The 26,047-nt window shown below is 43.3% G+C and overlaps 2 protein-coding genes across 9 annotated transcripts in view; one reads left to right on the plus strand and one right to left on the minus strand.

The window, feature by feature from the left end:
* PPIG (peptidylprolyl isomerase G) overlaps positions 1–7,339 on the minus strand; it is a 48,521-nt gene extending 41,182 nt beyond the window's left edge. Inside the window, exons 1-2 of one of the 3 annotated variants that reach the window (XM_061608558.1) lie at positions 5,861–6,081; positions 4,634–4,843 (exon numbers count right to left, since the gene is read on the minus strand). In XM_061608558.1, the coding sequence (XP_061464542.1) occupies positions 4,634–4,645 (12 nt within the window). In that variant the 5' untranslated portion in view covers positions 4,646–4,843; positions 5,861–6,081. Of the gene's footprint in view, positions 1–4,633; positions 4,844–5,860; positions 6,082–7,284 lie in introns of those variants that run through there. The other 2 variants (XM_061608560.1, XM_061608559.1) reach the window with 2 other exon arrangements.
* A 79-nt stretch (positions 7,340–7,418) lies between these two features.
* Positions 7,419–26,047, plus strand: part of FASTKD1 (FAST kinase domains 1) — a 40,223-nt gene continuing 21,594 nt past the window's right edge. Inside the window, exons 1-6 of one of the 6 annotated variants that reach the window (XM_061608553.1) lie at positions 7,419–7,528; positions 10,954–11,453; positions 13,389–13,457; positions 17,878–18,003; positions 18,662–19,060; positions 20,375–20,485. In XM_061608553.1, coding sequence (XP_061464537.1) covers positions 11,119–11,453; positions 13,389–13,457; positions 17,878–18,003; positions 18,662–19,060; positions 20,375–20,485 — 1,040 coding nt within the window. In that variant the 5' untranslated portion in view covers positions 7,419–7,528; positions 10,954–11,118. The other 5 variants (XM_061608552.1, XM_061608554.1, XM_061608555.1 and 2 more) reach the window with 5 other exon arrangements.

A 26,047-nucleotide genomic window follows, 5' to 3' on the forward strand; every position in this document is an offset into this window, starting at 1 on the left:
AAGCAATGACTCTAGCTGTTGGAAAAAACAAACTTGGCCTGCCCAAGATGCATGTTTTCAGCCTGCTATGCTTAAACTACTCCACTTAAGGAGAGATGGGCATGGTCAATTAAAAACATAGAGCACACCTAGAATTTTGCTAGAATATATTTCACTTTCCAGTTTTATCTTATGCAAACTGAGACACCCCTCATGTCCATTGGAAACTATTCTGCAGAATAGTCAGCACCATTATTCCACAATTGTTTTTGGAGGTAGAAGGGAGGAGGAAGGAAGAGGAGAGGAGGCAGGTCTGATCGTTTGCATGTTTATTGAGTCAATGGGATTTACTCCTGTGCAATCATGGCTAGCATATGTAAAATTGACCATGGAGGAGGAACAGGGGGAGTAGAAGGAAGGAAGGAAGAAGGGGGAGAGGGGAGCAGGAGTGGGAGGGGGGAGGAGGGGATTGGAAGGGGAGGGGTGAAGGAAGGGGAGGGGTGAAGGAAGGGGAGGGAAGGGGCAAAAGGGAGGTGAGTCTGTTATAACACTGATAGTTGTTTCTTACTGAGCTTTTCCGACATTATCATTGAGTTCAAGCCAAAGTTTCTTAAATTAAAAATGGGGCATGGTCAGTAATAGGATCACTTCCTGGTGAAGTTTAGACTTATGGTTCCGATCCTTCCTTGCAGGGGTGGTGGACAGATTAAGATGGTCCGCCTCTGGAGCCTAATGGAATCCACTGGATTCCTGAATGCCCTGGGGGAGTTCCCAGTAGATAAGAGCAGGTGACCCTGTTGAAGCCTTGTCACGCTGTGGAACAGCGAGGCGCATCAGGCTGTCGACACAGTTGCCCCTGAGCGCCCTCTCCGGCACTGTGGAGCCCGGCTTGCACCTTGGTACACCAGTGAGCTAAAGGCAATGAAACAGGCTGGACGACGGCTAGAGTGCAAGTGGTGAAAGACGTGCTGTGAGGCTGACTGGGCACGAGTAAAACATCATAACTGTGTGGCGGTGAGGGCAGCAAAGAAGGCCCACTTCTCTGCTTCCATCGCATCCTCAAGTAGCAGTCCAGTGGAGCTTTTCCGTATTGTCAGGGGTCTGTTGACATCAACTCCAGGAAATGGAGTCTTAGACCCTTCGGAGGCCCACTGTGAATTGTATGCAAGGCACTTTGAGGGTAAAGTTGCTCGCTTCCGTAGCAGTCTTGATGCCCCCTCCATATTTACTGTAGTTCCCAATGAGGTGTCCAGTGCAACATCTGCTGCAATTTCTTGGGAACAGTTTCAGTTGATGCGGCCTGATGATGTGGACAAGGTGCTTGCGATGATGAAGCAAGCAATGTGTCCTCTCAACTCTTGTCCTTCTTGGCTGATTAAAGCTTGCCGAGGAGGTCTGACCGAATGGATCCAGGGTGTGGTCAATGCATCACTGCGGGAGGGAGTGGTTCCAGCCACCTTGAAAGAGGCAGTGATCCGACCACTCCTGAAAAAGCCCACCCTGGACCCATTGGTTTGTGACAACTACCGACCGGTTGCAAATGCCCCCTTCTTAGGGAAAGTGATTGAGAGGGTTGTGGCACAGCAACTGCAAGGACTCTTGGATGAAACAGATTATCTCGACCCATTCCAGTCTGGGTTCAGGACTGATTATGGGACTGAATCAGCCTTGGTCGCCCTGATGGATGACCTTTATCGGGAGAAGGACAGGGGGAGTGCGACCCTGTTATTCTTACTTGATCTCTCAGTGGCTTTTGATACCATTGACCATGGTATCCTTCTAGGCCAACTTGGTGAACTGGGTATTGGGGGCACTGTTTTCCAGTGGTTCCAATCCTATCTCCAACGTCGCTCTCAGAGAATAGCATTGGGTGACTGTCTTTCGGTCCCCTGGCAGCTGTGCTGTGGGGTGCCAGAGGGTACCATCTTGTCCCCCATGCTGTTTAACATCTATATGAAGCCCTTGGGAGCAGTCATCAGATTTGGGGCGAGGTGTCAGCAGTATGCTAATGATACCCAGCTCTATTTCTCCGTGACATTTGAATCAGGAGAGGCTGTACAAGCCCTGGGCCGCTGCCTGGACTTGGTGGTGGGCTGGATGAGGGCCAATAAACTGATGGAGGCGCTGTGGGTTGGTGGTTCCAGAGTTCGGATAATTGGTCAGTTGCCTGCTTTGGACGGGGTCGTACTCCCTCTGAAAGAGCAGGTCTGTAGCCTAGGGGTGCTCCTGGATCCATCTTTGTTGCCAGAGGCCCAGGTTACCTCAGTGGCTAGGAGTGCCTTCTACCAGCTTGGGCTGGTGAGACAGCTGCGGCCATTTCTGGACCGTGATAACCTGCCCACTGTTGTCCACACACTGGTAATGTCCAGGCTGGATCACTGTAACGCACTCTATGTGGGGCTGCCCTTGAGTTTGGTCTGGAAGTTGCAGCTGGTGCAAAATGCGGCGGCGAGACTGCTCACTTGGGCAGGGTATCGCCAACATGTCACCCCGCCGCTGAAAGAATTGCACTGGCTGCCCATTTGCTAGCGGGCCAACTTCAAGGTTCTAGTTTTGGTGTACAAAGCTCTATACAGCTCGGGACCAGGATCCCTGAAAGACCGTCTTACCCCTTATATACCCAGTCAATCACTGCGCTCTGCAGGTGAGGGCGTCCTGCAGATACAATGTTATCCCAAGGTTCGTTCTGCACAATATAGGAAACAGACCTTTAGTGTGGCAGCACCTACCTTGTAGAATTCCCTCCCTTTGAATATTATGCAGGCGCCATCTCTGCTATCTTTTCAGCCCCTTTTGAAGACTTTCCTCTTTCAACAAGCCTTTTAGGTTGAGACCTATCCCAGTCTGCGTCTGTGTTAGAATTGCTTAATGTTTTTTAATAATGTTTTTAACCCTTTTTTAAAGTTGTTTTTTTAAAAAATGTTTTAACGCTGTTTTGTTTTAATGTATTTTGAGATCTGTTTTTATTATGTTTTAAAGTTTTTAGTGCTTTGTTTGCCACCCTGGGCTCCAGCTGGGAGGAAGGGCGGGATACAAATTAAATAATAAATAAATAAAATAAAAGCTGTGAATGCAGCAGTTGCCTAACCATTCTGTAAACCACATAAGGCTTGGGCAGTTTGGATTACTCTCATAGGCACTAGAGTGGCACCATCTCATAATCTAGTCTTCACTTGTGACACACTTGTCAATAAGGTTGTAGAATGATGATAGGGAATAAGAACGTACTCATTCAAAACCTGCATAACTGAATAAGGGTCTCATCTGTCTAACAGCTGCTGGAATTAACACTACAGAAGTTTGACCTGCACTCTGTAAGGAAAAGTTTTCTTTTCCAGAAGAGTTAGCTTTTAAGTCCCCTGCTCATCAGAACTGTATATAGTAGAATCGAACCTAGCTACAGCCACCAACATTAAACAGAGGAAAATAGATATACTTGCTTTAAGTTCAGGCTGCAGTCCTATGTACACTTACACAGATCTCTCCCTGAAGTCAGTAGGCTGACTTACTTCCAAGTAAATATGCACAGGATTGGGTTGTTAGACTGTTATGTGTGTATTCAGTAAAATCAATGGGATTCTCTCCCAAGTAAATGTTATTAGGACAGAGAGGTTTGTAAATAATGAATTCCTCACGCCAGTTGCCATTTTCCTTTGGATAAGAACAGCTATGTTGGATCAGACTGACAGTCCATCTAGTTTTTAACAGCAGACAGCTAGATGCCTCTGGAAAGCCCACAAATAGGGCATGAAGGCATGTCCCTAGCACATGGTATTCAAAGGTATACAGCCAGAGATGTAGTTTTTCTGGAAAATTTTGAATTGCAAGACATTCCTGGAATTTTCCTGGAAAGTTTTCCACTGCCCTAAATTGATGGAGACCTTATTTAATATACTTAGCTGACTTATAATTAAACAAGAGTAAAATAAAATGTATGTCTTGTTAACTTTACATGCAGTATGAATATCTGAAAAGTTTTTTTAAAAGCTAAAAATAATTGAACTGAAATATTTCACTGGGAACATGCACTTAGTGTAGTTTAAATTTTCTGTTCAAACAAACGCATTGCTTTATTTGGAAATTATTGGCATCAGAATACTTGTAAATATTTTAAGGAAGGTGAGGGGAACCTTTGGCCCTCCAGATGTTGCTGAACTACAACTCCCATCAGCTCCAGCAAGCACAGCTAATGCAAGTTGTATTTCAGCAATCTTAAAACACTTGTTTTAAGGCATGACACTGACAACATAATCAGATATTCTCTATCATGTTCTTCCTTAGTTGCCTTAAAAAGCAAAATCCAAACACTTTAGTATTTCTTTATATGGAAGATGCTCTGTCCCCTTGATGGTTTTAATTCCGCTTTTTATATATTTTTCAGTGCTATTTCTTATTTGTGACAGGGCAATCAGAACTGCATGCAGTATTCCAGTTGTGGCTGCACTGTAACGCCATTAAAGCACTACAATACTGGTAATTTTGTTTTCAATCCCTTTCCTAATACCCAACACTGTGTCTCAGCTTTTTTCAATGCTTCCACTCTTAAGTGGAATCCCAAGATCTCTTATCACAGCTAGCTTATCACAGCTAGTTACAACCAGTGTAAATGTGAAGTTAAGACTTTTTGCCCCAGTGTGCATCATTTTGCACTTACATTGAATCTCATTTGTCATTTTGTTGCCCATTCACATCTGGAGTGTCTGCTCTGGCCTTCACCATCCTGAATAATTTGGTGTCATCTGTAAACTTGACTACTTCATTGCTCACCCCTAACTCCAGATCATTTATGAACAAGTTGAAATGTACCAGTCCCAATACAGATCCTGGGGGTTACATCTTACTTCTTTCCATTGTGAAAATGGTTCTGGTGGAAAAGAAAGACTGACATAATGTTTCTGGAAATATCTATTTCACTTTTCCTGACATCTCAGAATGTACATTTTCATACATAAATGAAATACATAATTTGTACATATGGTTTATCATTGCATATACGTTAACACTGGACATACCAACTTCTTCCTGAACTTCAAAACAGAGTACAAACAAGCAAAGTGATCAATTTCTCAAAGAAAAAAAGCTCTATATTGGGCCAAAGAAGAATTACTTGCAGGCAAGCTACAGCAGCAGGCACAAAGCATATGCTATCAACCTGCATACATCATGAAAAAAATCAGTACAGGTGGAATAATGCATAGAATACATAGCTTTATGTAACTCCAGAGTGATCAAATACTTCCTTTGGTTATGAATTCACTCACCCACCCCACCCCTGTTATTCCACTACTTCTATTTACATCTTTTTACTCTTTAGTTAGCTTAGCTACTATTAAATCCAACTCCCAGGCCAGCTTCCTTCCCTCCTCTGCAAAACGAGTACCCATATTCATTCATAACAACTGTAAAGTACTTTATACACAGAAGGATGTTATTGAAATTAATTTCAGTTGAAACAGAAAAAGGGGCCCACGCCTTCCAAGTTTACTGAAGCATTCCACACAAACCAGTACCCCAATTAAAAATGATGATGATGATAATAACATAAAGAGCCCACTTCCTCAAGTTCAAGGCCTCATATTTTCCCCTCAGCCATTCCCCGCGCAGAAACTGCACTTCTCCTCCCCCCCATTTGACTTGCTGAGGGGGCGACGCTTCCGTCCGTTGAGCCCTCAGTGCTTGCACTTGAGTCAGACTGAGGAGCCCCCCCCCGCGCCTCTTCAGCGTGAGGCAGATTCAAACTGGAACAGATCAAGCCCTCCCTCTTCTTCTCTCCTTCCCCGCCATTGCTTGAAGATACTGCTTTCTCCCTCACGCGACCCCTAAAATTCGGTGGCGAAGCGACCTCGGCCCCCCTTTCGCGGAGGCTCCACTCGCCACTCACCCCAGCCGTGGTCGCTCGGCCCTGAATCTTCCTCCCGCCGCGCTTTCACCACCTCGCGGCCGCCATGTTAGGATCTGGTGCAGCACGGACTGCGTCAGTGGAGGAGGGGAGGAAGCGGGAAACCTGGAGCGGCTAGTGGCTGGCGAGGGCGGAACGGGATGGGAGGTTATGTGACTATCTCATGAGCGCCTGTGGGGTGAGAGAGGACGTGCTTGAGAACCTGAGCCTCAGACCCTTAAAGCTTTGCACCTTCGCTCACTGAGAAGAACTACTAGGAAAGCGAAAAGGCTTAAATCTGCTCAGCTGGGCCGCTTCCGTCCCTTTTGGCGCTCACCCCGCCGAATTCTTCTTCACTCTCTATCTCAAAGGCAGAGCTCAATGCCCGTCCTGCTTTCGGGGGGGGGGGTAGGGGCGGAGGCAACAAAATGAGACTTGTGCCCCCCCACTCCCTCCGAAGTCATGCCCTCAACTCTGTAATTTACGTCCTTAGTATAGGCTTCCAAAGACAACTGGGATTAAATTTTCCAGTCATCCGCCTCATCATTACCCGAAGCATCACTGGTGCATGGCATAATTGTGCTGCGCTGCTTGCCCGGGCCACGATGGAGTGGCAATATAGGGGTGCTACTTCGGAGACATGTCACACACATTGATGGGATTACATTAAATCATAGTAAACATTCTTTTTTATAAGTCTCAGATATACATTTGCAGAAAGATCAGAGTGACATTATTTTAGGGAGAGGGAATATAAGTGAAGGAATGGAAATTGTGTTTTAAATATTGCTAAGATCAGGCTGCTGTCCTAAATATACTTTCTAGGTGGGAGTAAGCCCCAATGGACATAGCGCGATTCACTTGCGAGTAAAGATGTATAGGCTGTCGATAATTTTGGTGAGCTTAACCATTCTTCCAGAGTTTCTTACTCAGAAAATCACAACTGGCATGGTATGCTGTTACCAAGAAGTGTCGTGATTTTTTTCTCCTACGTAGTGCAGACTTTAATTTGCATTATGTAAGTAATATGAAACAAAAGAATCTAGTGGTAAACAGAACTTCCCCAACCTTGGGTCTCCAGATGTTGGACTACAACTCCCATCATTCCTGGCCACTGTCCATGCTGGTATGATGTGGGGTTGTAGTCAACCTCTGGGGACCCAAACTCTCGCAGGTATTTCAATACTGGGCTCCTCCTGGGAGGAAGGGCGGGATATAAATCAATCAATAAATAAAATAAATAAATAACCATCGGCCAAAAATAAAAATCATCATACACGGGAAAAAAAGATCCCACAGCATCTCTGCAAAATTGTATGCCACTCTATCAGAGATTTCCAGCATCCCCACAAACCCCTGGGGAAAGGCAATGCTTAATAAATCCGTTTTTAGTAGTACACTTATTTATTCATATTCAAACAACTTACTATTACTTTTCACCTCACCAATGAGTAGTAGCCTAGAAAAAGGAAATCCTAAACGTGCAATGCGGAAATGTCCCAGAGCTAAAGACTACAACTCCCAATATACAAGGAAGTTGTAGGTAGAGCATGCTGGGAAAGCTAGTACCAGATTCTCCAACCATTATTCGGCTCCTGTTGTTGCACGATGGAAGCTGCATGAAATGGAAATGGACTGCCTTCACGTCGATCCCTGACTTATGGCATAGCGGTCAGTAAGCTTGCATCCATGTAGAAAGGGGACGGCGTTGTTAGGCGCCTGCAGTATTCATTTTATGTAGCCCAGTCTTCTCTGTAGGTGTGAACATTTGAGGCTAGAGGAGAGGCGATGATCTCCCGCCATGTGGATTCTAGGAGAAGCCTGGCAGCGAAGTGGTGAGCGGCGCCTGTATTGCCAATAAGCAGCATGGTTGTGTGATCTGTAAAAAAAAGTCACCCTTTCCTGCGTGCGATATCCTCCTGGTGAAAGAGAGATTGATTTTTTAAGTAGCACGAGGGACGGTAGGATACAGGCTGTTAACGTGGAGTTCAAACTGTTACCTTCATAGCTATATATGCATATATATACACACACACAGTTGTGAGATCGGTTTTATTGGTAAGGTTTAATTCGTTCAGATTCATCTTACTTCCTCTTTCTCTTCTTGAATTGAAGTCCAGAAGGAAGTACAAATATATTTATAATGGGGTTACCTCAGAACAGTTGTGAGAATACATACTCCTAGAATCCATAGAGTTGGAAGATCCCTTAAAGGTCATTTAGTCCAGCCCCCTGCCAATTCAGGAAATCCACTTCTCCCAGTACATGTCTTCTTTGGTTGTGTGTTATAAACTAAGTCTAAAGGTAAAGGTGTCCCTGCACTTGTAGTGTGAGTCATTTTCGACTCAGGGTGACGTCTTGCGACGTTTACTAGGCAGACCATATATATGTGGTGGGATTGCCAGTTCCGTCCCCAGCCTTTCTTTACCCCCCAGCATATGCCGGGTACTCATTTTACCGACCACAGATGGATGAAAGGCTGAGTGGACCTCGACCCCTTTTACCAGAGATTCGACATCTCCTTTCGTTGGAATCGAACTCCAGCCGTGAGCAGAGCTTCAGTTGCGTTACCGCCGCTTACCACTCTGCGCCACGGAGGATCTAAACTAAGTCTATACCCACTCAAATTCAATTGCTATTATGATATGAAATCAAAAATAAAATATGCCTCACATGGTTCTGGATCAGTTTTTAATAAGACAAAAGACGAATGTCTAACAAGTGGACTTTTACTTATCACATTGTAAATACCTATTTCAATGATGTGCTTTAATGTTTATAAAATCATGAACATGTCAGAAATAGGGAATACTAGCCTTTGATACTCAGATTAATACCATGTTTCCATTTTTTTTTCTGATGTGTGATAAAGGCCTTAGCTTAGCATATTACCTCTTGAGCAAGCTGTTCAAGAAGGTTGCATCCAGTCTTTGTGTGTCAGTAGATTTTAATTTAGGGCAAATATCTACTATATAAAGTAGATCACAGCAGTGGAATACAAACTTTTTTTTTTTTTACAAAGTTTGTATAGTATTTGTACTCCATTGCTGTGATGCAGTATTTGGAAGACATATTTAGTCAGCACAGCCAGGTGCTTTAGAGCTTATTTATGTGATATTACACACCATGTTTGTATTGCGGTGTTATATACAACATAAGATTTTTTTGTTATTGTACATTCTATAGGCTACCAGCCATAGATCTATTTTTTGTAAAGTTTTAAAAATTCATACATACCTATGTGATAGAAATATATTACTTTCATTTAGACCTTGATGTTATTTATTCCCTCGTGCACAATTGTGACATCTATAGATCTGGAGTTCCTGTATATCTCTGTTGCTCTATAAATGTCCAAAACTTGACATAGGTCCTTGGAGTAAGCACCATTGAATGAAGTGGGATTTGTTTGAGTAAACATGCAGACGCTTGCACTCCAGTCATATGTGTGGCTGTCATTCTGTTATAAAAAAACTACACAAAGGGAAGAACTGTCAGATGAGCAAGGAAATTTAGAAATGAGAACTGTATATGAGAGAACATTCTGATATAATATTTCTATACATAAAGAAATGATTCCAATGATTGAAACACTGGCTGCATTTGCACATAATGCTAAATAATGGCTTAAATAGTGGTTCTTAATAGTTTTGGGTCACAGACTCCTTTGAGATCTGATGAAAGCTGTGGACCCCCATAAATAAATAAATAATACAATTAATCTTATTGCATTAGTAACTGATTTTTGTGTGCCTGGTTCACAGACCTCCTGAAGCCCTAGGGCATCAATGGACCACAGGTTAAGAACCCCAGTTTAAACCCATGATCCTTTTAATAAGTCAGCTTCATAATCCATTAATTGAAACTGACTTATTAGGAAACTGACTAGCATTTGTTTTAACTCAAGTTCCCTGGTTTACACATAACAGTAAGCTAAGCATTTTTAAAAGTAAAACTTCCTACTGTTAAGGGGGAGACTAATCCTGAGGCTTCCCCAACAAATGATCCCACCCCTGAAATGGCCCATTTTGGGGCCTAGTGCCACTAACATCAGTGAAACAACCACCAGTAGTAGCCAGGGCTGTGGAGTCAGAGTCATGGAGTCAGAGTTGGAGTCCGAAGCAATTTTGGGTGGAGTCGGAGTTGGTAGAAATGTACTGATTCTGACTTCAAAATAAAATTAATATTTTAATATTAATACATTAATATACATTTGCCATTTATGAAGGAGTCAGAGTCAGACAGTAGAAAAATTAATATACATTTGCCATTTATGAAGGAGTCAGAGTTGGAGTCAGACAGTAGAAAAATAGAGGAGTCGGAATCAAAGGTTTGAGATACCGACTCCACAGCCCTGGTAGTAGCTATCTGCAAGCATAGCAGGAGACCTTCATAGCAGACAAGCCCCTCTGGTAATGAAGCTGTTCTGTGCTGATGAAGAAGCACATCCAATTAGTCCTAATCACCTCAACCAGCTCATCTGGGAGTTAGGCTTGCTCTGCCCTCTTCTGTTAAATATAGCTATTTAAATGATTCAATAAAGTAGACTTTGTCATTATGTTTTAAATGCTCTATAAACTAAAATTGTTTTGCTTTTTAAATTAGAAATAATAATTTGTTTGCATTTTATTGATGTACATATTTTTAGGGGAAGGGATGTAAAAGCATTTATAATCATAATTTAGACTTTATTGAAAATGGTTTGTTGAATCAAACTAACTTCATAAAACTTATGATCTGAAGTTGGTTTGTTTCAACAAACCATACTTAAGATGACCTACAGTTCATTTGAGTTCAGTTGTCACAATGAACAGCAAAATCTAAAATGGAAGCTGAATCAAAAGTGGAAGTGAAAGCTTTTGAGGAGGGAATGAGTTTTGAACCTGAGGCTCACTGTAGTTCTTTCTTGGAACACTAAATAATAGGTCTGTGTTATGTTTGAATGCCAAAGATTATTTGTTTGGACTATGGATGTGCTATAACATTGATACAGGCATGCCTAGGCAGACAGGACAGTCACATTTTTGTGGGTTAATAGATTTTATGAACCTATTTTGCAAGACTGATCTAATTATTTTAAACTGCGTCTGTTACAGTTTTTTCAGAATTCTTTCTACTTCTTCACACAGTAACTACAAAGAGCAAGCTTTGGAATATCTAAATGCCATACCTTGTTGCTAGTGTCCGGTTTGCTTATGATTGGAAGTGAAAGAGAATAACTTTGATCTGGACATGTTTAAATAGCCATAAATGTGACAAAAATGCTTTTTGTAAGACGTTTTTATTCATTTGCACTGAGATGTTGCCATTGTCGTACTTGGAGCAGTGACCCTTTGTTAAGCCAACTCAGTAACTGCACAAATGAAGATCAAGTGTTTGATCTTGTTGGAAAGAACAAAGCCAAGCTCTCTGAAAAACATGTGGACAGTGCAATTAATATACTTTGGCAATTTCAAAAGAAGAAGCCCCAGCTGCTGAGGAATACTGATTATATAAAAAATCACTCCCAGTTTCTTATACTTCGCATTTTGGCAGAAAACAAGATTCAACATATGGATAATGACGCATTAGTGGACATTCTGTATTGTATACTCAGGTAAGCAGTACAGTATGAGGCCTATATGGAATGGGAGAATGTTTATTAATCTGTCATTTTTTAAAAATGAAGTTGTTTCTTTAAAAATAAATGCTCAAAATGAACTGTCCTAATTGCTGCAAAAGCACAGCTCACTGGTACAATGTGCTTATGAATTACTATATATTTTTAAAAGGTATGATCTTATGAATCACAATATCTATGCTTGATGTTCATGAAAAATTATAAGATTACTTTCAAGTTACAGCAGATGTTTGCTGTAAAAGGCAGTGGGGGAGCTGACAAAGCAAAGACAGCTGAGCTGGCGATATTTTCTTCTAGAAAAGAACAGGCAGCTCATTGCTGAGGTGATATCAGCTGTCTTCTGAAATTCAAATTCCTAAGGAAAGAAGAGCAGGAAGAAAAGGGGTTCTCACTATTGGTTATGGCAGGGGCAGGGGACCTGTCGGCCTGCCAAATGTTGCTGGACTACGACTCCCATCATCCCTAGTCATCAGCTGTGGTGGCTGGGGCTGATGGGAATTGAAATCCCAGAAACCTCAAGGGCCGAAGGTTCTCCATACCTGGGTTACCTTCCACTGTGAATCAGCCCAACAGGCTGGGAGCAAACACTAGAAAAACAGTTGGTTTAATTGAATTGGGAGGTAGGTGGTCAATATTCTGCCACCTAACACATTAAAAACAATCAGATTATATAAGATAAAGCAAGAGCTTCTTCCTTCCCAAGCAGCTTTCTGTGCCTTGTTAGAACTGCCTTCTTCACATTTTGGAAACATACTAAAGAGACTGAGACTGGGATCCAAAGAAGCAATATGCACATTACAGGGCAGATTCACGTATGTAGCCACGTTTTGCTTCAGGCTGGTATTGCAGCAGTTTTCACTGGACAAAAGATGCAATTTAAAAAGAGTCAAGTAGTTTAAAAAGCTGCTTAACTCCTTTGCAATGGAGAACTGCTGCAGCATCAACACCAAAGTTCCAGCTGTGCCATCTTTCTGCTCCAAGCATGCAGAACAATGGAGAAGTCAACATTGTTTGGCAAAGGAGAGACAAGAGTATTAAGGGTTGAATGTGAGCAAAAGCAGTTACGCATACTTAAATTTGGTTACAATCAGGGGTGCCAACAGGATTTTCTGGGCCCAGAACATTGTATGTGGATTGAGGGGGAGGGCTGACCCACTTTTAAAAGAAAACACAGGTTTATACAAATTTTGCATATATTTGTGTTTTGTATGCAAATTAGTGTCTTCTTTTGCAGGTAGAGTAGAACGGCCAAAATTAATGGGCCACACACATAAGAAAATGTCTGGCAGACAGACTGTGAACAGGTGAAGCTATTCCCATGATAGTGTATCCATATGAGATAATGCTTAACCTGTTGAATTTCTGCCTGCCACACAGACTTTAAAAGTACAAAATCCTGCTTTGCTCCAATGCCAACTCTAAACCAAAGTCTGGGCTGTAATTCTGAACAGACTTACCTGGAAGTAAGCAAGCTCCATTAAACACAAAGAGACTCCTGAGTAGACATGTATACTATTGTACTTAAGTTAATTATAAACTCACCACAGAAAGGTGCATCCTAGTTGTTAGGAAAAATAACAGAGATTCCAAAGACTACAAAATGAGACAGAAGCAGAAAAACTGCACTAAAGGGAAGGAGGAAAGCTGTTTAAGGACCCTAACAATTCCTATTACCTAGCCTTAACAACTCACTTGTCAATCACAGCTTTCACTTCACTCATTAGGTGGAAACACTGAAAGTGAGAGCAGCCAAGTGGCTCGTCTTACAGAAATTGCTTAGCAGGCTATCTGCATATTTTGCTTCAAAACGTATACTCTAGCAACCTGCTATTTGTAATAAATGTCACGTTGCATAGCTCTCTGTTAAAATAACTGTAAAGCTGCTTGACTTGTCTTTTGGTCCTTTTGAAGGTTTGGAGTTGAGGCCCATGATTCACTGGTAGAAGAGCTGGTCATGGAAGGCTGGAGAAGATTAAATGGGCAAGTACACTTAAAAAAAAATCTTCCTATAAATTGAAAGCTTGACAGCTCATGCTTATAAAAACTCTCACAAGGTTAGTACTGGCAACGTCAATATTTTAAAAGTGTAGTAAGCCTCTTTCTCTTTCCAAAGAGAAACATTTGTTATAGTTGTGGGTTAAGATGAATCTGCTCTGAGGACTATTGTGTCAATAAAGAGACCGAGCTACAGATTTAAGAATGTACCAGTCCAATTGTTAGATTTTGAGTGGTTACTTTAGGCAGCAATTCTATAGCCATGTAACTGGTAACAAGTCCAACTGAACTCAGTGGACTTATTTCTGAGCAGATGTGTATAGGATTACACTGTTAAGGTTTCTAAATGATAGTGGTGGATAACATGGCTTTAAACCAGTTTATAGCAGAATCTATAAAGATTTATAGGTGAAAATAACCACTATTCCAGTTTGCCTTTCCCTGAGGGAATTAAAGTGCACCAGATCAATAAACCTAAGAATCTAGACTGGTGTCTAAACTTTTATTTATTTGGAATATATATTATACATGTTTATAAACTACTTAATAAAAATCTGTGGTGTACCTAAAACAATATAAATAACACACACAAAATCAGCAAAAATTCCAAAGCAAGTATATATAACTAAATTATATGACTGATCAGGCTTGCTGACATGTTAACAAGCAGGAGGTTCCTAATGGGACTTGGGAAACCTTAGTGCTGTCAGTTACAGGCTCATTTTGGGATACTGGTTACTTTTCTTTCTTGTGCCAGTCTCATTGTAGCCATGTGTGCATCCTAGATCCATCTCCCTGCCCCTGCTCTGATGCATATTTAAGTAAAACAGTAAGGGTGAAGAAAGATAAGGCAGGGGTCCTCTTCAAGTAGCTGATAATGGGGGAAAGGAGAATCTGGCCTCTGGAGCTTGCCACAGCCTTCCCCAATGTCAAAACAAGCTCCTGGGTAACTGATGTCAAGTGCAGCTTTATAAAATAAGTACAGCAAAGTTCCTTAACATTTCAATAACCTGCCATCCCTTGCATACCTACATGAAACCCTTGCCTGGTGATCTAGATTTATCTTCAGCAAGTACATCATAATCTACAGCTGAGTTGTAGCCTGCGCTAAGGTGGGTTTCCATAGCAGCAACTGCCACTCAGGCATACCCCGCTTTAACATATGCAATGGGACTGGAGCATGTATGTAAAGTAAAAATGTACTTAAAGTGAAGCAATCTATGCATGTACTGCACTGCAATTGCCACTAGATGGCAGCGGCGTCATGACATTAAGTCCGTTATTGCGAAGCGCGTATGTTAAAGTGGGGTATGGTGGAGTATGGAGCATGTACTTTATAGCGAGGCGACTTTAAGTGAAGCGACTTTAAGCGGGGTATGCCTGTATACTACAAATATATGATTAGCAAATGTTAAGAAGTGGAACATCAAATGCATGTTGGGTTAAAGGTGGTTCCCGATTCTAAAAAGGCTAAAGATTCTTTGTCTAGAAGCTGCATTTACCACTTGCCATGGGGGACTGGTAATTTACAAGTTTGCTCAAGATACTAGTACCGGAAAATCCATTTCCTGATATGGTGCTCAAGTAGGGAATCTTCCCTCAGAAGTTTCCTTCAAGGAATTGTCTGATCCCTCTGGTTCTACGCTGAGGTTTCAAACCAATATTTCAAAGCAAAGCCTTAGCTCTTTCTCCTTCTTCCTCAACTATCAGCCCCTCCAACCAGCATCGCATCCCTCTGCTCTCCCCCTGGCCCCAGAACACTCCAGTTTACTTCATTGGAAAATAAAGATTCCCTGCAGCTCATGCTCAGGAATAACATGAATGAGTGTCCCCCCAAAATTGTTGTTGTTGTTGTTGTTGTTGTCTTTATTTATACCCCGTCAGTTTTCCAAAACTGGAACTCATGGCGGCTTCCAGATAAAAAATACGTATAATTAAAAACATACAAAATCTACATTAAAATAAGATTAAACTATTTCCAATATTAAAACCATACACACATATAGCTAAAAGAGTTCAAACTAGTTTAAAAATAATATAATAGACATTAGCAATGCAGCACCCTTCACGCCCTATCCTTAGCCTTCAATTCCAAAGGCTTGTTGGAATAGAAAGGTCTTTGCTTGTCGACAGAAGGACTGCAAGGAGAGGGTCATTCTTACCTCCCTAGGAAGGGAATTCCAAAGCCTAGGGACAGACACCGAGAAGGCCCTCTCACGCGTCCCCACTAGTCATACTTGACAAGACGTGGGTATTGAGAGAAGGGCCTCTCCTGAGGATCTCAGGGCCCGGGCAGGCTCATACAGGGAGATACGGTCTGATAAATAGCCTGGACCTAAGCCGTATAGTAAATGTGTAAGTGCTGTCTGTAGTGGAACCCACTTAAACTTAAAAGCAAACTAGAAAGTTTAACAGGCTTTAATAAAGTACTCTTATATGGGAAGTAGCAAGGCATGGGATGCGTTATGGAAAGCTAATTTACTTCTGCATAAAGGCAAACAGTATAAGCAGTAGCTGTTTTTGTTGTTGGTAAATTGTTTTTTATACAGAGCCAGCACTTAACTTACTGACACCCCATTTCTAAACCCATTATATGGATTTCCTGTTGATTTCAATACAACTTACTTCTGAGTAAGTGCAGGTGGGATGGCAGCTGAACTGACATGTTCAATTTAAATAGTAGTCAGTGATCTGTTTAGCATCTCACGGAAGAACTAAGATAGTTAGTTTACGTATATTTTATTTAAAATATTTCTGGGTTGCTTTTAAGGACAACACCCATCTCAAGGCAGCTGGCAAGGTAAAACAGCATACAACAAATCGCACTTAATAAAGCCAATAGTAAGCAATTAAAAAAATCAGCTCGGAAATGTTAAAATCCATTTAACAAAATACTTGAAGCAGTAATCCAGGATGACTGATAGATGCAGGATATAAAGCTATTATAATTTCTTATCAAGTGATAGCTGAAGGTTGTTTTTTAAAAATCTGTAACCTAAGTAAGCAGTGCACTCCTCAAGAATCTGTTAAAATGGTGTATAGAGATAAATGTTTTAAAGTTTCTGTAAAAGATTACTTGGATCTGTTCCAATCTGGCTTCAGGCCTGGCCACTGAAACTGCCTTAGTCGCCCTGGTTGGTGACATTTGTCAGGAGAGAGATAGGGGGAATGCGACCCTGCTTGTTCTCCTTGATCTCTCAGCAGCTTTTGATACTGTTGACCATGGTATCCTTCTGGAACGTCTCGTGCTTCACAGGTTCCACTCATACCTCCAGAGCCGCTTCCAAAAAGTAGTTATGGGAGGCGACTGTTCAGCACTGTGGGAATTATCCTGTGGTGTTCCATCTATTTAACAAGCTATTTAACATCTATATGAAGACACGGGAAGCTGTCATTAGGAGATTTGAGGTGCCATCAATATGCAGATGACACCCAGCTCTACCTCTCTATTCCATCTGAATCAGGAGAGGCAGCTGAGGTGTTGAACTGGTGCTTGGAGTCAGTGATGGAATGGATGTGGGACAATAAATTGAGGCTGAATCCTAAAAAGACAGAGGTGTTATGGGTCCAGAGATCTCAAGAAGCCTGTTCTGGATGGGGTTGCTCTTTTCTTGAAGGAGCATGTCTGCAGCCTGGGGGTACTCCTTGATCCAACAGTGTCACTGCAGGTTCAGGTGACCACAGTGGCTAGGAGTGCCTTTTTCCAGCTCCAGCTGGTTCGCCAGCTTCAGCCCCTTTTGGACAGAGAAGACATGGCCACAGTTCTCCATACTCTGGTAACTTCTAGATTAGATTATTGCAATGCGCTGCCCTTGAAGATGACTCAGAAACTTTAACTGCTTCAAAATGCAGCAGCCAGATTACTGGCTGGGGTTCCCTTTAGAACTCATATAACCCCTGTTTCAAAACAGCTGCAACTGGTTGCCAGTTCATTTCCGGGCTCAGTTTAAGGTGCTCACGTTAGTGTTTAAAGCCCTGAACAACCTGAACCAAATATCTGAAAGGCCACCTCTTTCCCTACAGACTCTCTCAGTTTTTGAGATCAGAGGGGGGGACTTTTGGTAGTTCCACCACCCTTGGAAGTTTGGGGGGGGTGGCCCAGGAGAGGGCATTCTTTGTGGCAGTCCTTAAGCTGTGGAACTCCCTCCCCACTGAGGTCTGTCTGGCAACTTCATTGTGCAACTATCAGCGAATGCTGAAGACGCACCTCTTTGCCCTGGCCTTTGACACCTGAGATGTATATTTTTAGGAGCACCCTATTTTCTGTGAAGTTGTTTAGGTTATTTTTACCTGTTGGTAATTATGTGTTTTAAAATTGTTGTAACCTGCTCTGGGACCATTGGGTGAAGGGCAGGTAATAAATTCTAATAATAATGTAATGGGATTTTAACTGATATCCTCACAGGCTGAGCCTGCCTTTGCTATCTAAATTTGCAAGGTGCCTACATGAACAACAAATGTACTGTAGTCCTCTCTTGGGTCATATAGCTGATATTGTGAATAAGAACTTGGATTCCATACAAGACACAAGGTAATTTTAGTTTAATAAATGTCTCAATTGTGAATACTTTTAGTTAGAGTTATCATGCTTTTGCAAAACTGTTTCACACTTGTTTAGACCTCTCTTGTTTAGTTAAGTTAGCCAAACACCATTCTATAAAGATATAACTGATAGAAGCTTCCTTATGTGGATGAGATCATTGTGGAAACTACTTTTACTGCTTTATTATGCCTATGGATTTAAACCCTTTTAGACTGTAATCCTGTGGTCCCTGGGAGGGTATTCCAGGGGCCGTAGTGCAAATCTCTCTCTCTCTCTCTCTCTCTCTCTCTCTCTCTCTCTCTCTCTCTCTCTCTCTCTCTCTCTCTCCTGCAAAGGCAGAGAGAGGTTTACCCTCAGAGAGGGAGATCTGCCCTAGTGCCGTGGAAACATTTGTCTTGCTTTCACACACTCCAGTCTTCATAGCATTAACAAAGAATCAAGAACAGCTTTGCTTTGGAGACAAAACATTTTCTCTCTTAATTTTTGCCTGTTTTAAATTTCAAATAGAGTTTTTTAAAAAAGACACTCGGTCTCATTCCATCCCCAAGTCTTATTCTCCTCCAAATCCTTTCCATTTTTAATGTAACATACTTAAATATTGTTAGGTTTGTTGACCCAATGCATACTTTTTTTAAAATGTTTTTAGGATCTTGTCGGTGTTGATGGTCAGGATATCTGAAGTTATCTCACAGAATTTTCGAGATCGATTAATTCAGAAGGCACAGTTTGTTCTGGAAACCACGGAATTGGTCCCCTTGAATCATGCCAGACGATTTGTACAGTTTCTCCGGAATGTGAGACTACAGCATCGACCATTGCTAGACAAATGTAACAAGGTTTTTCTCCAGAATTTGGACCAAATAGATTTGGGGCATTTGATTATCATCCTTGAACATTACCATAGTTTACAATTCAACAACAGTGAGTTTAGATTAGCTGCTAAACAGAAACTGATGGAAATGATGGATGACTGCAACAATCCTTTGAGCTTCTCTCGACTGTTTGTTGTTCTTTCACGCATTGCAGGACCAGAGATCAGAAAACAGTAAGTTTCATTTCTGGCGTACTGAAAGCAGTGAATTTTTCAGTGGTTTATCTGAAGACCATTGCTATGGAGGGTTTATCCTAGAGGAGGAATAGGCTGCAATCCAACAAAAGGAAACTACAAGTGTAATAGAGTTGTTTTCAGTGTATACTATAAATGGCGAAACATCCTCCTGAGGAGATGCTTTGTTGTATATTACTGCCCAAATCAAGAAAAAACATACATGCAGCCCCCCCGCCCCTTGCCATCATCTTCTTTTCCCCTCAGTCCATGATGGGCAAATCCTCATGTGGTGCAGGGCAAGGGCAGCTCTTAAAAATAATACAGCAAAAGTGAGCACACTTAACTCCTTCCTAATGGAGGAATGCAGGATGAGTCATAGGCTAAGATCGAAAGAGATTTGCGCAGAGTTCCCATTACCTTGAAAACTTCTTGAGAAACTTAGAGGTCCTTCAAGAGCTACATAGAGAGGGAGAGAGGGGGAGGGGGAGAGGGGGAGGGAGAGGGGGAGAGAGAGAGAAGCCCTTATGCTATCATATGCCATCATATGCCAGTGTGGCTCCATGGATCCTAGCAATAGTGTAGGACTAAAATGCTGCTCTAACGGCGTGTTCTCTTTATCCATAAGAACTGGGTCAACATCTTTTTGCATGTTCAATATATGAGGCAGCTCTGTTACCTCAATGTGTAAGTGGTGATACAAATAGCTGATTTGGAACTTCATTGCTCACAATAATTGCTTGTTCCAAAATTATTTCCATACAAAATTGTGTGGTTTATGTTGCCATTTTTCTCTGCTCATAATGATGCAAGGAATGAGGGGGTAGAGGTCACTGCTCCCTACAGAAAAACAGGAGCCATTATTCTAAATTTCACCCATTGTTAATCCAGGAACAAAAGTATATTATTTATTTGCCAAGGATTGGCCACATGCTTCTCCTGAATTGTCTCATATGCAGTCCTGATCATGGCAGAAGAGCAGATTATTGAATCTGGGACTTTGCATAGATGCTGTATCAATAGCTGTATAGTTATTGGTAAAGGAACCACACAATTTCCCTGTAAATATTATTTATTCAGTGTGACCCTAAGTGAAAATGGCCTCTTATAGAACCTCTGGTTCTAAGCATTTACTGGAGGTGTGTTTAAAGTATCTTTGTTTAATGATGCTTTACAAGCTTTCTTTTATGGAATCTGTTTCCATTTTCCCCAGTGCACTTCCTTCCCTTCTTGAAATAATAGTGATATACATGACTCTGTTGTCTCTTAAACAAATGAACTGCTGGAAATATGTAATATTTTTTTTATTTTTAGGTTGGTCGAAACTGCTCTACTAATGGCAGATGAATTTGACCATCATCAGACATTGGCAATGGTGGAAAGTATGCAAGAAACGGAGTGCAGAAGTTCACAATTGATTCAAAAGTAAACTTTCAGTACAAAATGGCAATGTGATTCTCAATTTCTGCAACTTCCCTTTTCTGAATGTTCAAAATGGAGCAAGTGGAAAATCTATAACTTCTTTTAGTCTAAGGGTGGTAGAGACAGAACACTGGATATGCATGCATTATATGATATGCCACTGACTTACTCTTACACCACAGTCCTAAACATATTTACCGGAAGCAAGTGCCACAATTTTAGCAGAACTTGCATCCAGGTAAGTGTGCCTAGGGTCATGGTGTAACTCAGCATCATCTGACAGAAAATCTTTTGTTTTAGTGTTTTTTGTAGAAACGTATGCTGGATGTAAGAAAACACACAGGGCATGTTCTGACACATCAAATAGTAGTAAAACAAAATGAAGCTGCTGAACAAAAGCAAAATGATTTTGGTTCACTTTGTGTTAAAGACCAACTGGACATAACATTAAATGTATTGTTACATTTTAAAATAAACACTTTTAAAAATGCAACTATTAATGGAAATCTCTCATCTGAAGCTGCAATTTGCATGGCAAGAAGAGGTTCCATTGGTGCCCATCGGAGCTTTCCTCCCAATGCAAATGGCAGCTTTGGAGGAGATATTTTCATCAGAATGGCAGCAGATAAGGAAAAGGTAAGTACCCCTTCCCCACCTGCTGCTTTCCCAATAATTATCAGCTCCCAACCCCAGTGGCCATTTGTATTTTTTCTGATTTCCAAAAAGCTTTATCAGAATAGATGATAACAAAAGTTTGAAATAAAATAAATAAAACACCAGCGTGCAAGTATACAAAAATAGCTCCTTCCCGTAGTGGATACAATAAAAGTTATCCCAGTCCATCACCAAGCCAATATGGAAAACTAAGTCTCTGTCTTCTTTTCCTCCATCCAGATCAGAGTTCCCCAGGTCCAGGTGTAAAGTACCTCCCAGCAAATCCCAGGCCAATAGCTCCACAGGAACAGTCAGCCAGACAGGTCTTTGCAGTTCTGAGGGAGGATGGCTTTGTTCCAAATTATGCAATAAGTAATAAATAATAATAATAATACTTTAATTTATAGGCCGCCTATCTAGCCAATGGCCACTCTAGGCGGCTTACAATAAAACATGATAAAATACAATAAACAATATAGCCAGTACAGTGTAATACAAAAATTACAGTATTTAGTAGATTGTTTTTACAGTTCTAGGACTAGTTCACCTTGGAAGTCTCAAAGGTCGTAAAGGCCTGATGGAATAGCCAAGTTTTCAGACCCCGGCGAAATATATCTAGGGAAGGGGCATGACGAAGATCCATTGGGAGGGAGTTCCAGATCGTGGGGGCCGCCACAGAAAAAGCCCTCTCTCGAGTCCTCACCAACCTAGCCACTTTACTCGGCGGAACCGAGAGAAGGCCCTGAGTGGCCGATCTTGTAGGGCGGCACACTTTATGACGGTGGAGGCGCTCCTTCAGGTATACTGGGCCGAAACCGTGTAGGGATTTAAAGGTTAATACCAACACCTTGAATTGAGCCCGGAAAATAACTGGAAGCCAGTGAAGATTGTATAACACTGGGGTAATATGATCATAACAGCGGCTTTTCGTAAGTAAACGAGCCGCCGTGTTTGTACCAGTTGTAATTTCCGGACTGTTTTCAAGGGTAACCCCACGTAGAGCGCATTGCAGTAGTCTAAACGAGAGGTGACCAGAGCATGCACTACGAGTGGGAGCTGATGGATAGGAAGATAGGGTTGCAGCCTTCGGATGAGACGCAATTGACCCCAAGCTGCCCGGCACACCGATGAAACCTGGGCCTCCATGGACAGCCCGGAGTCAAGGATCACCCCAAGGCTGCGGACCTGGTCTCCCCCCCCATAGAAGGAGCCTGTCCATACGGCTTCCCTTTGCCTCCTGAAGCTCAGTGACGTTATGGGAGACCGCAGCTGCGGTTCTCCCCCCCTATAGAAGGAGCCTGTCCATACGGCTTCCCTTTGCCTCCTGAAGCTCAGTGACGTTACGGGAGACCGCGGCTGCAGTTCTTCCCCCCTCAGCAATATCTGGCTGTGTACCAAGCCTGAATTCCAGCATACAGTTTTATATTGACGTTAACATAGTGCATCCTGCCCCCTCTGTGGCCGTGTACTCAGTCTGAACTATATATACTGTACATCCTGCCCCCTCTGTGGCCGTGTACAAGCCTGAAATACAGCCTATATTATACTAACGCTGATACCATAGTGCATCCTGAAATACAGCCTATATTATACTAACGCTGATACCATAGTGCATCCTGCCCCCTCTGTGGTCGTGCACTTCACCATCTGCCAGTGTATCCTACCCCCTCTGTGGTCGTACACTGTGCCAGTTCGGGTCTCTACATCCTGCCCCCTCTGTGGCCGTGTATTGCACCCAAAGTAAATATAAGATGGCAGAACAGCCAGACATGTCGCAAACAGCCAAACCGCAACATTCTAAGGCGACTAAGACTAAGCACGCTAAGTGTGTATGATGGCAGAACAGCCAGAGACAACCCAGGCGCCCATGCCAAAACATCATACAGAGACAAGCCAGGCGACCAAGCCTAAACCACCTAAGGCGGTCAAACATAAGCATGCGAAAGCGGTTGCCAAAACAAAGCACCTTTCCAGCTACAGCACTGTCAAGCGGCCACGCTATGTCTCTGTTCCGGCTCCTCAGGGGTCAACCCCTGCACAGCTAAATACCCTTTTTCAGTCCCCTGCTGCTTCCTCTGACGAGGAGGACTTTCCGGGCTTTCCTGAGCAGCCAACTGTCATCCAACCTGGGGCTTACTCCTCTACACTACCTGTGGGGCCGTCCATAGTTCCGGGACTGCAGCTGTCCCAGGAGTTTATCTCACAACTCCAAGGCATGTTCTCGTTTTTTGCTCAGAGACAGCCACCACCTCAAGTTCCTGCTATCCCTCAACACAGCCGGGACCAATTTGTACACAGTGAGGCAAACCCATCAGGTTCTCCTGACCCGTTTGATGTTGCCAGGGGCAGGTTCGTTGATGACGCCTTTGGTGAGGAGGAGTCCGCATTCGCGCTGCAAGACGAAGGAGATGAATGGAGTGACCATTCTGAGCATGAGCAGGACACATCCTATCGCCTCTTCGACGCCTCGGACTACCAGCCTCTGGCGCGCAGAGTGTTGAACACTCTTGGCCTTCAATCCACTCCAACTGCTTCTTCCACCCCCGTCTTAAAGGGGGCTAGGGTTTTGAAATCCCCCACCCCAGCTGAACACTACCCGTGCCAGACCCCATCGCCAAACTGGCCAAAGACGAATGGGCTCACCCCCTACAAGCACGCCGATTTAATAACATTGCGGACAGACTTTATGCTTTGGCCCCGGACTTTGCTACCAAACTGGCCGTCCCTGGCATAGACGAGCCTATTTCTAGCTTAGTTTCCAGATCCCTCTTGGCAAGGGAAGGAGAATCTCATTTAAAGGATGCTACTGAGTGGAGACTGGACTTTGCACTACGCAAAACCCATGAGGCCACCGCCTTTTCCATGCGTGCATCAACCTCAGCTTCTATCTTTGCCAGGGCAGCGATGATGTGGTTGGATGGCCTCATCGAGGATCCCAATCCAGATCCTGTTTCAATGCGCAGATCGCTTATAAAATTGCACAAAACAGCTGCCTTCGTGGCCGACGCCACCGTGGACGCGAATCAACTAGCAGCACGCGCAATGGCATCTCAAGTCGTGGCCCGACGGACCCTCTGGCTTCGTCACTGGCAGGCCGACCCTACTGCCAGAGTTAATCTATCACAGGCACCTTATGCCGGTTCATTACTTTTTGTCGAGGAAGCACTAAAAGCGGTGCTTGTTGACCCTAAGGACACTCAAAAGCCCGTCTTGGCCACCGTCAAAAACATGGAGCGCAGACCTTTTAGACGTTTCGCTTCATACCGCACGTCTTAGCCCTTTCAAGGAACGCGGCCTGGGGGACGAGGCCGCGAGTTCCCAACATATGATTTCCGTTCCTCCAGAGGAGGCTGGAACAGACGCCTCCAGGGTAGAGGCCCACGGTTGGCTAGTCAACTTCGACAAAAGCCATCTACAACCAACGCAACGTCTACAGCATCTAGGTGCAATGTTGGACACCCTACAAGCGACGGTGTTCCTATCATCAGATCGCATAACCGCTATCATAGACATCACAAGATCTCTGATGCACAAAACCTTCGCAGACGTCATGCTTCTAGCCAGGGCGCTCGGAATGCTCATCTCTACTATCCATATTGTGCCATGGGCTCGAGCTCATACTCGCCACCTCCAGTGGGCCTTGCTACCGTTCCAACACGACATTGCCAGCTCAAACCATCGAGCAATCCCCTTAAACTCAGCTCTCCGCCTTTCATTCCGCTGGTGGACGAGGGTCCAACATCTTTCCAAGGGCACTCCTTTCAGAGACCTCCGCAGGACTGTGGTCACCACAGATGCCAGTCTCATCGGCTGGGGAGCCCACTGCAACTCCCAGTATGTTCAGGGGGTCTGGTCCACGGCAGAGCAGACTCAGAGCATTAATTGGCTGGAGCTAAAGACTGTCCACTTGGCTCTACTTCATTTTCAGTCTCTGTTCCCTTTGGCCCATGTCCTCATTCGAATGGACAACACATATGTAAAATCACATTTGAACAGACAGGGGGGCACCAGGTCCCGTTCTCTGCAGGACCTAGCTTTCCTCATCTTCGGCTGGGCAGAACAACATCTGCAATCCCTGAAAGCAGAACATCTCAGAGGGATCTGGAATGTGACTGCAGACTGGCTCAGCAGACAGCAGGTCTTTCTGGGAGAATGGAAACTTCATCCAACCATTTTCCATTGTCTCCAGTGTCGGTTCGGCAACTTTTCCATCGACCTGTTTGCTTCCAGTCGCAATTGCCAGCTTCCCAGGTATTTTGCCTGATACCTAGACACAACAGCGGAAGCAGTGGATGCTCTGTCAATACCATGGCCAGACTGTCTTTTGTACGCCTTCCCTCCAATACCATTGTTAGCCAAAAGCTTGAGGAAGGCGCGGAGCGAGAGGGCACAACTGGTTCTGATAGCACCATATTGGCCACGTCGACCGTGGTTTTCGGATCTTCTCACAGTGTCAGTGACGGATCCTTGGACACTTCCGGTCAGGCCAGATCTTCTATCCCAGGGCCCAGTTTGGCATCAGGACCCCACTTGGTTCAATCTAACAGCGTGGCTTTTGAACAGGGACATTTGAGGTCGGCTGGCCTGTCTGACGCTGTTATTGATATTATCTTGGCCTCGAGAAGACCATCTACCACTCGTATTTATCAACATACTTGGGTGGCTTTTTCCAAGTGGTGCCAGTCCCACCATCATGATCCATCCCAGGCCACCATGCAGCAGGTGCTACAATATCTCCATAGCGGCTTTATGATGGGACTCAGACCCAACACATTACATCGACATGCCTCGACTTTGTTGTCTATTTTATCAGTGTCTTCTTCTGGTGCGACTATTGCCTCACATCCGTTCATCAAATGCTTTCTGAGGGGAGTCGCCCTACAATCTCCAGCTGTTGCCCATCGGTTTCCC

Source organism: Rhineura floridana, chromosome 2 (genome assembly GCF_030035675.1).
Source record: "Rhineura floridana isolate rRhiFlo1 chromosome 2, rRhiFlo1.hap2, whole genome shotgun sequence".
Lineage (NCBI taxonomy): Eukaryota > Metazoa > Chordata > Lepidosauria > Squamata > Rhineuridae > Rhineura > Rhineura floridana.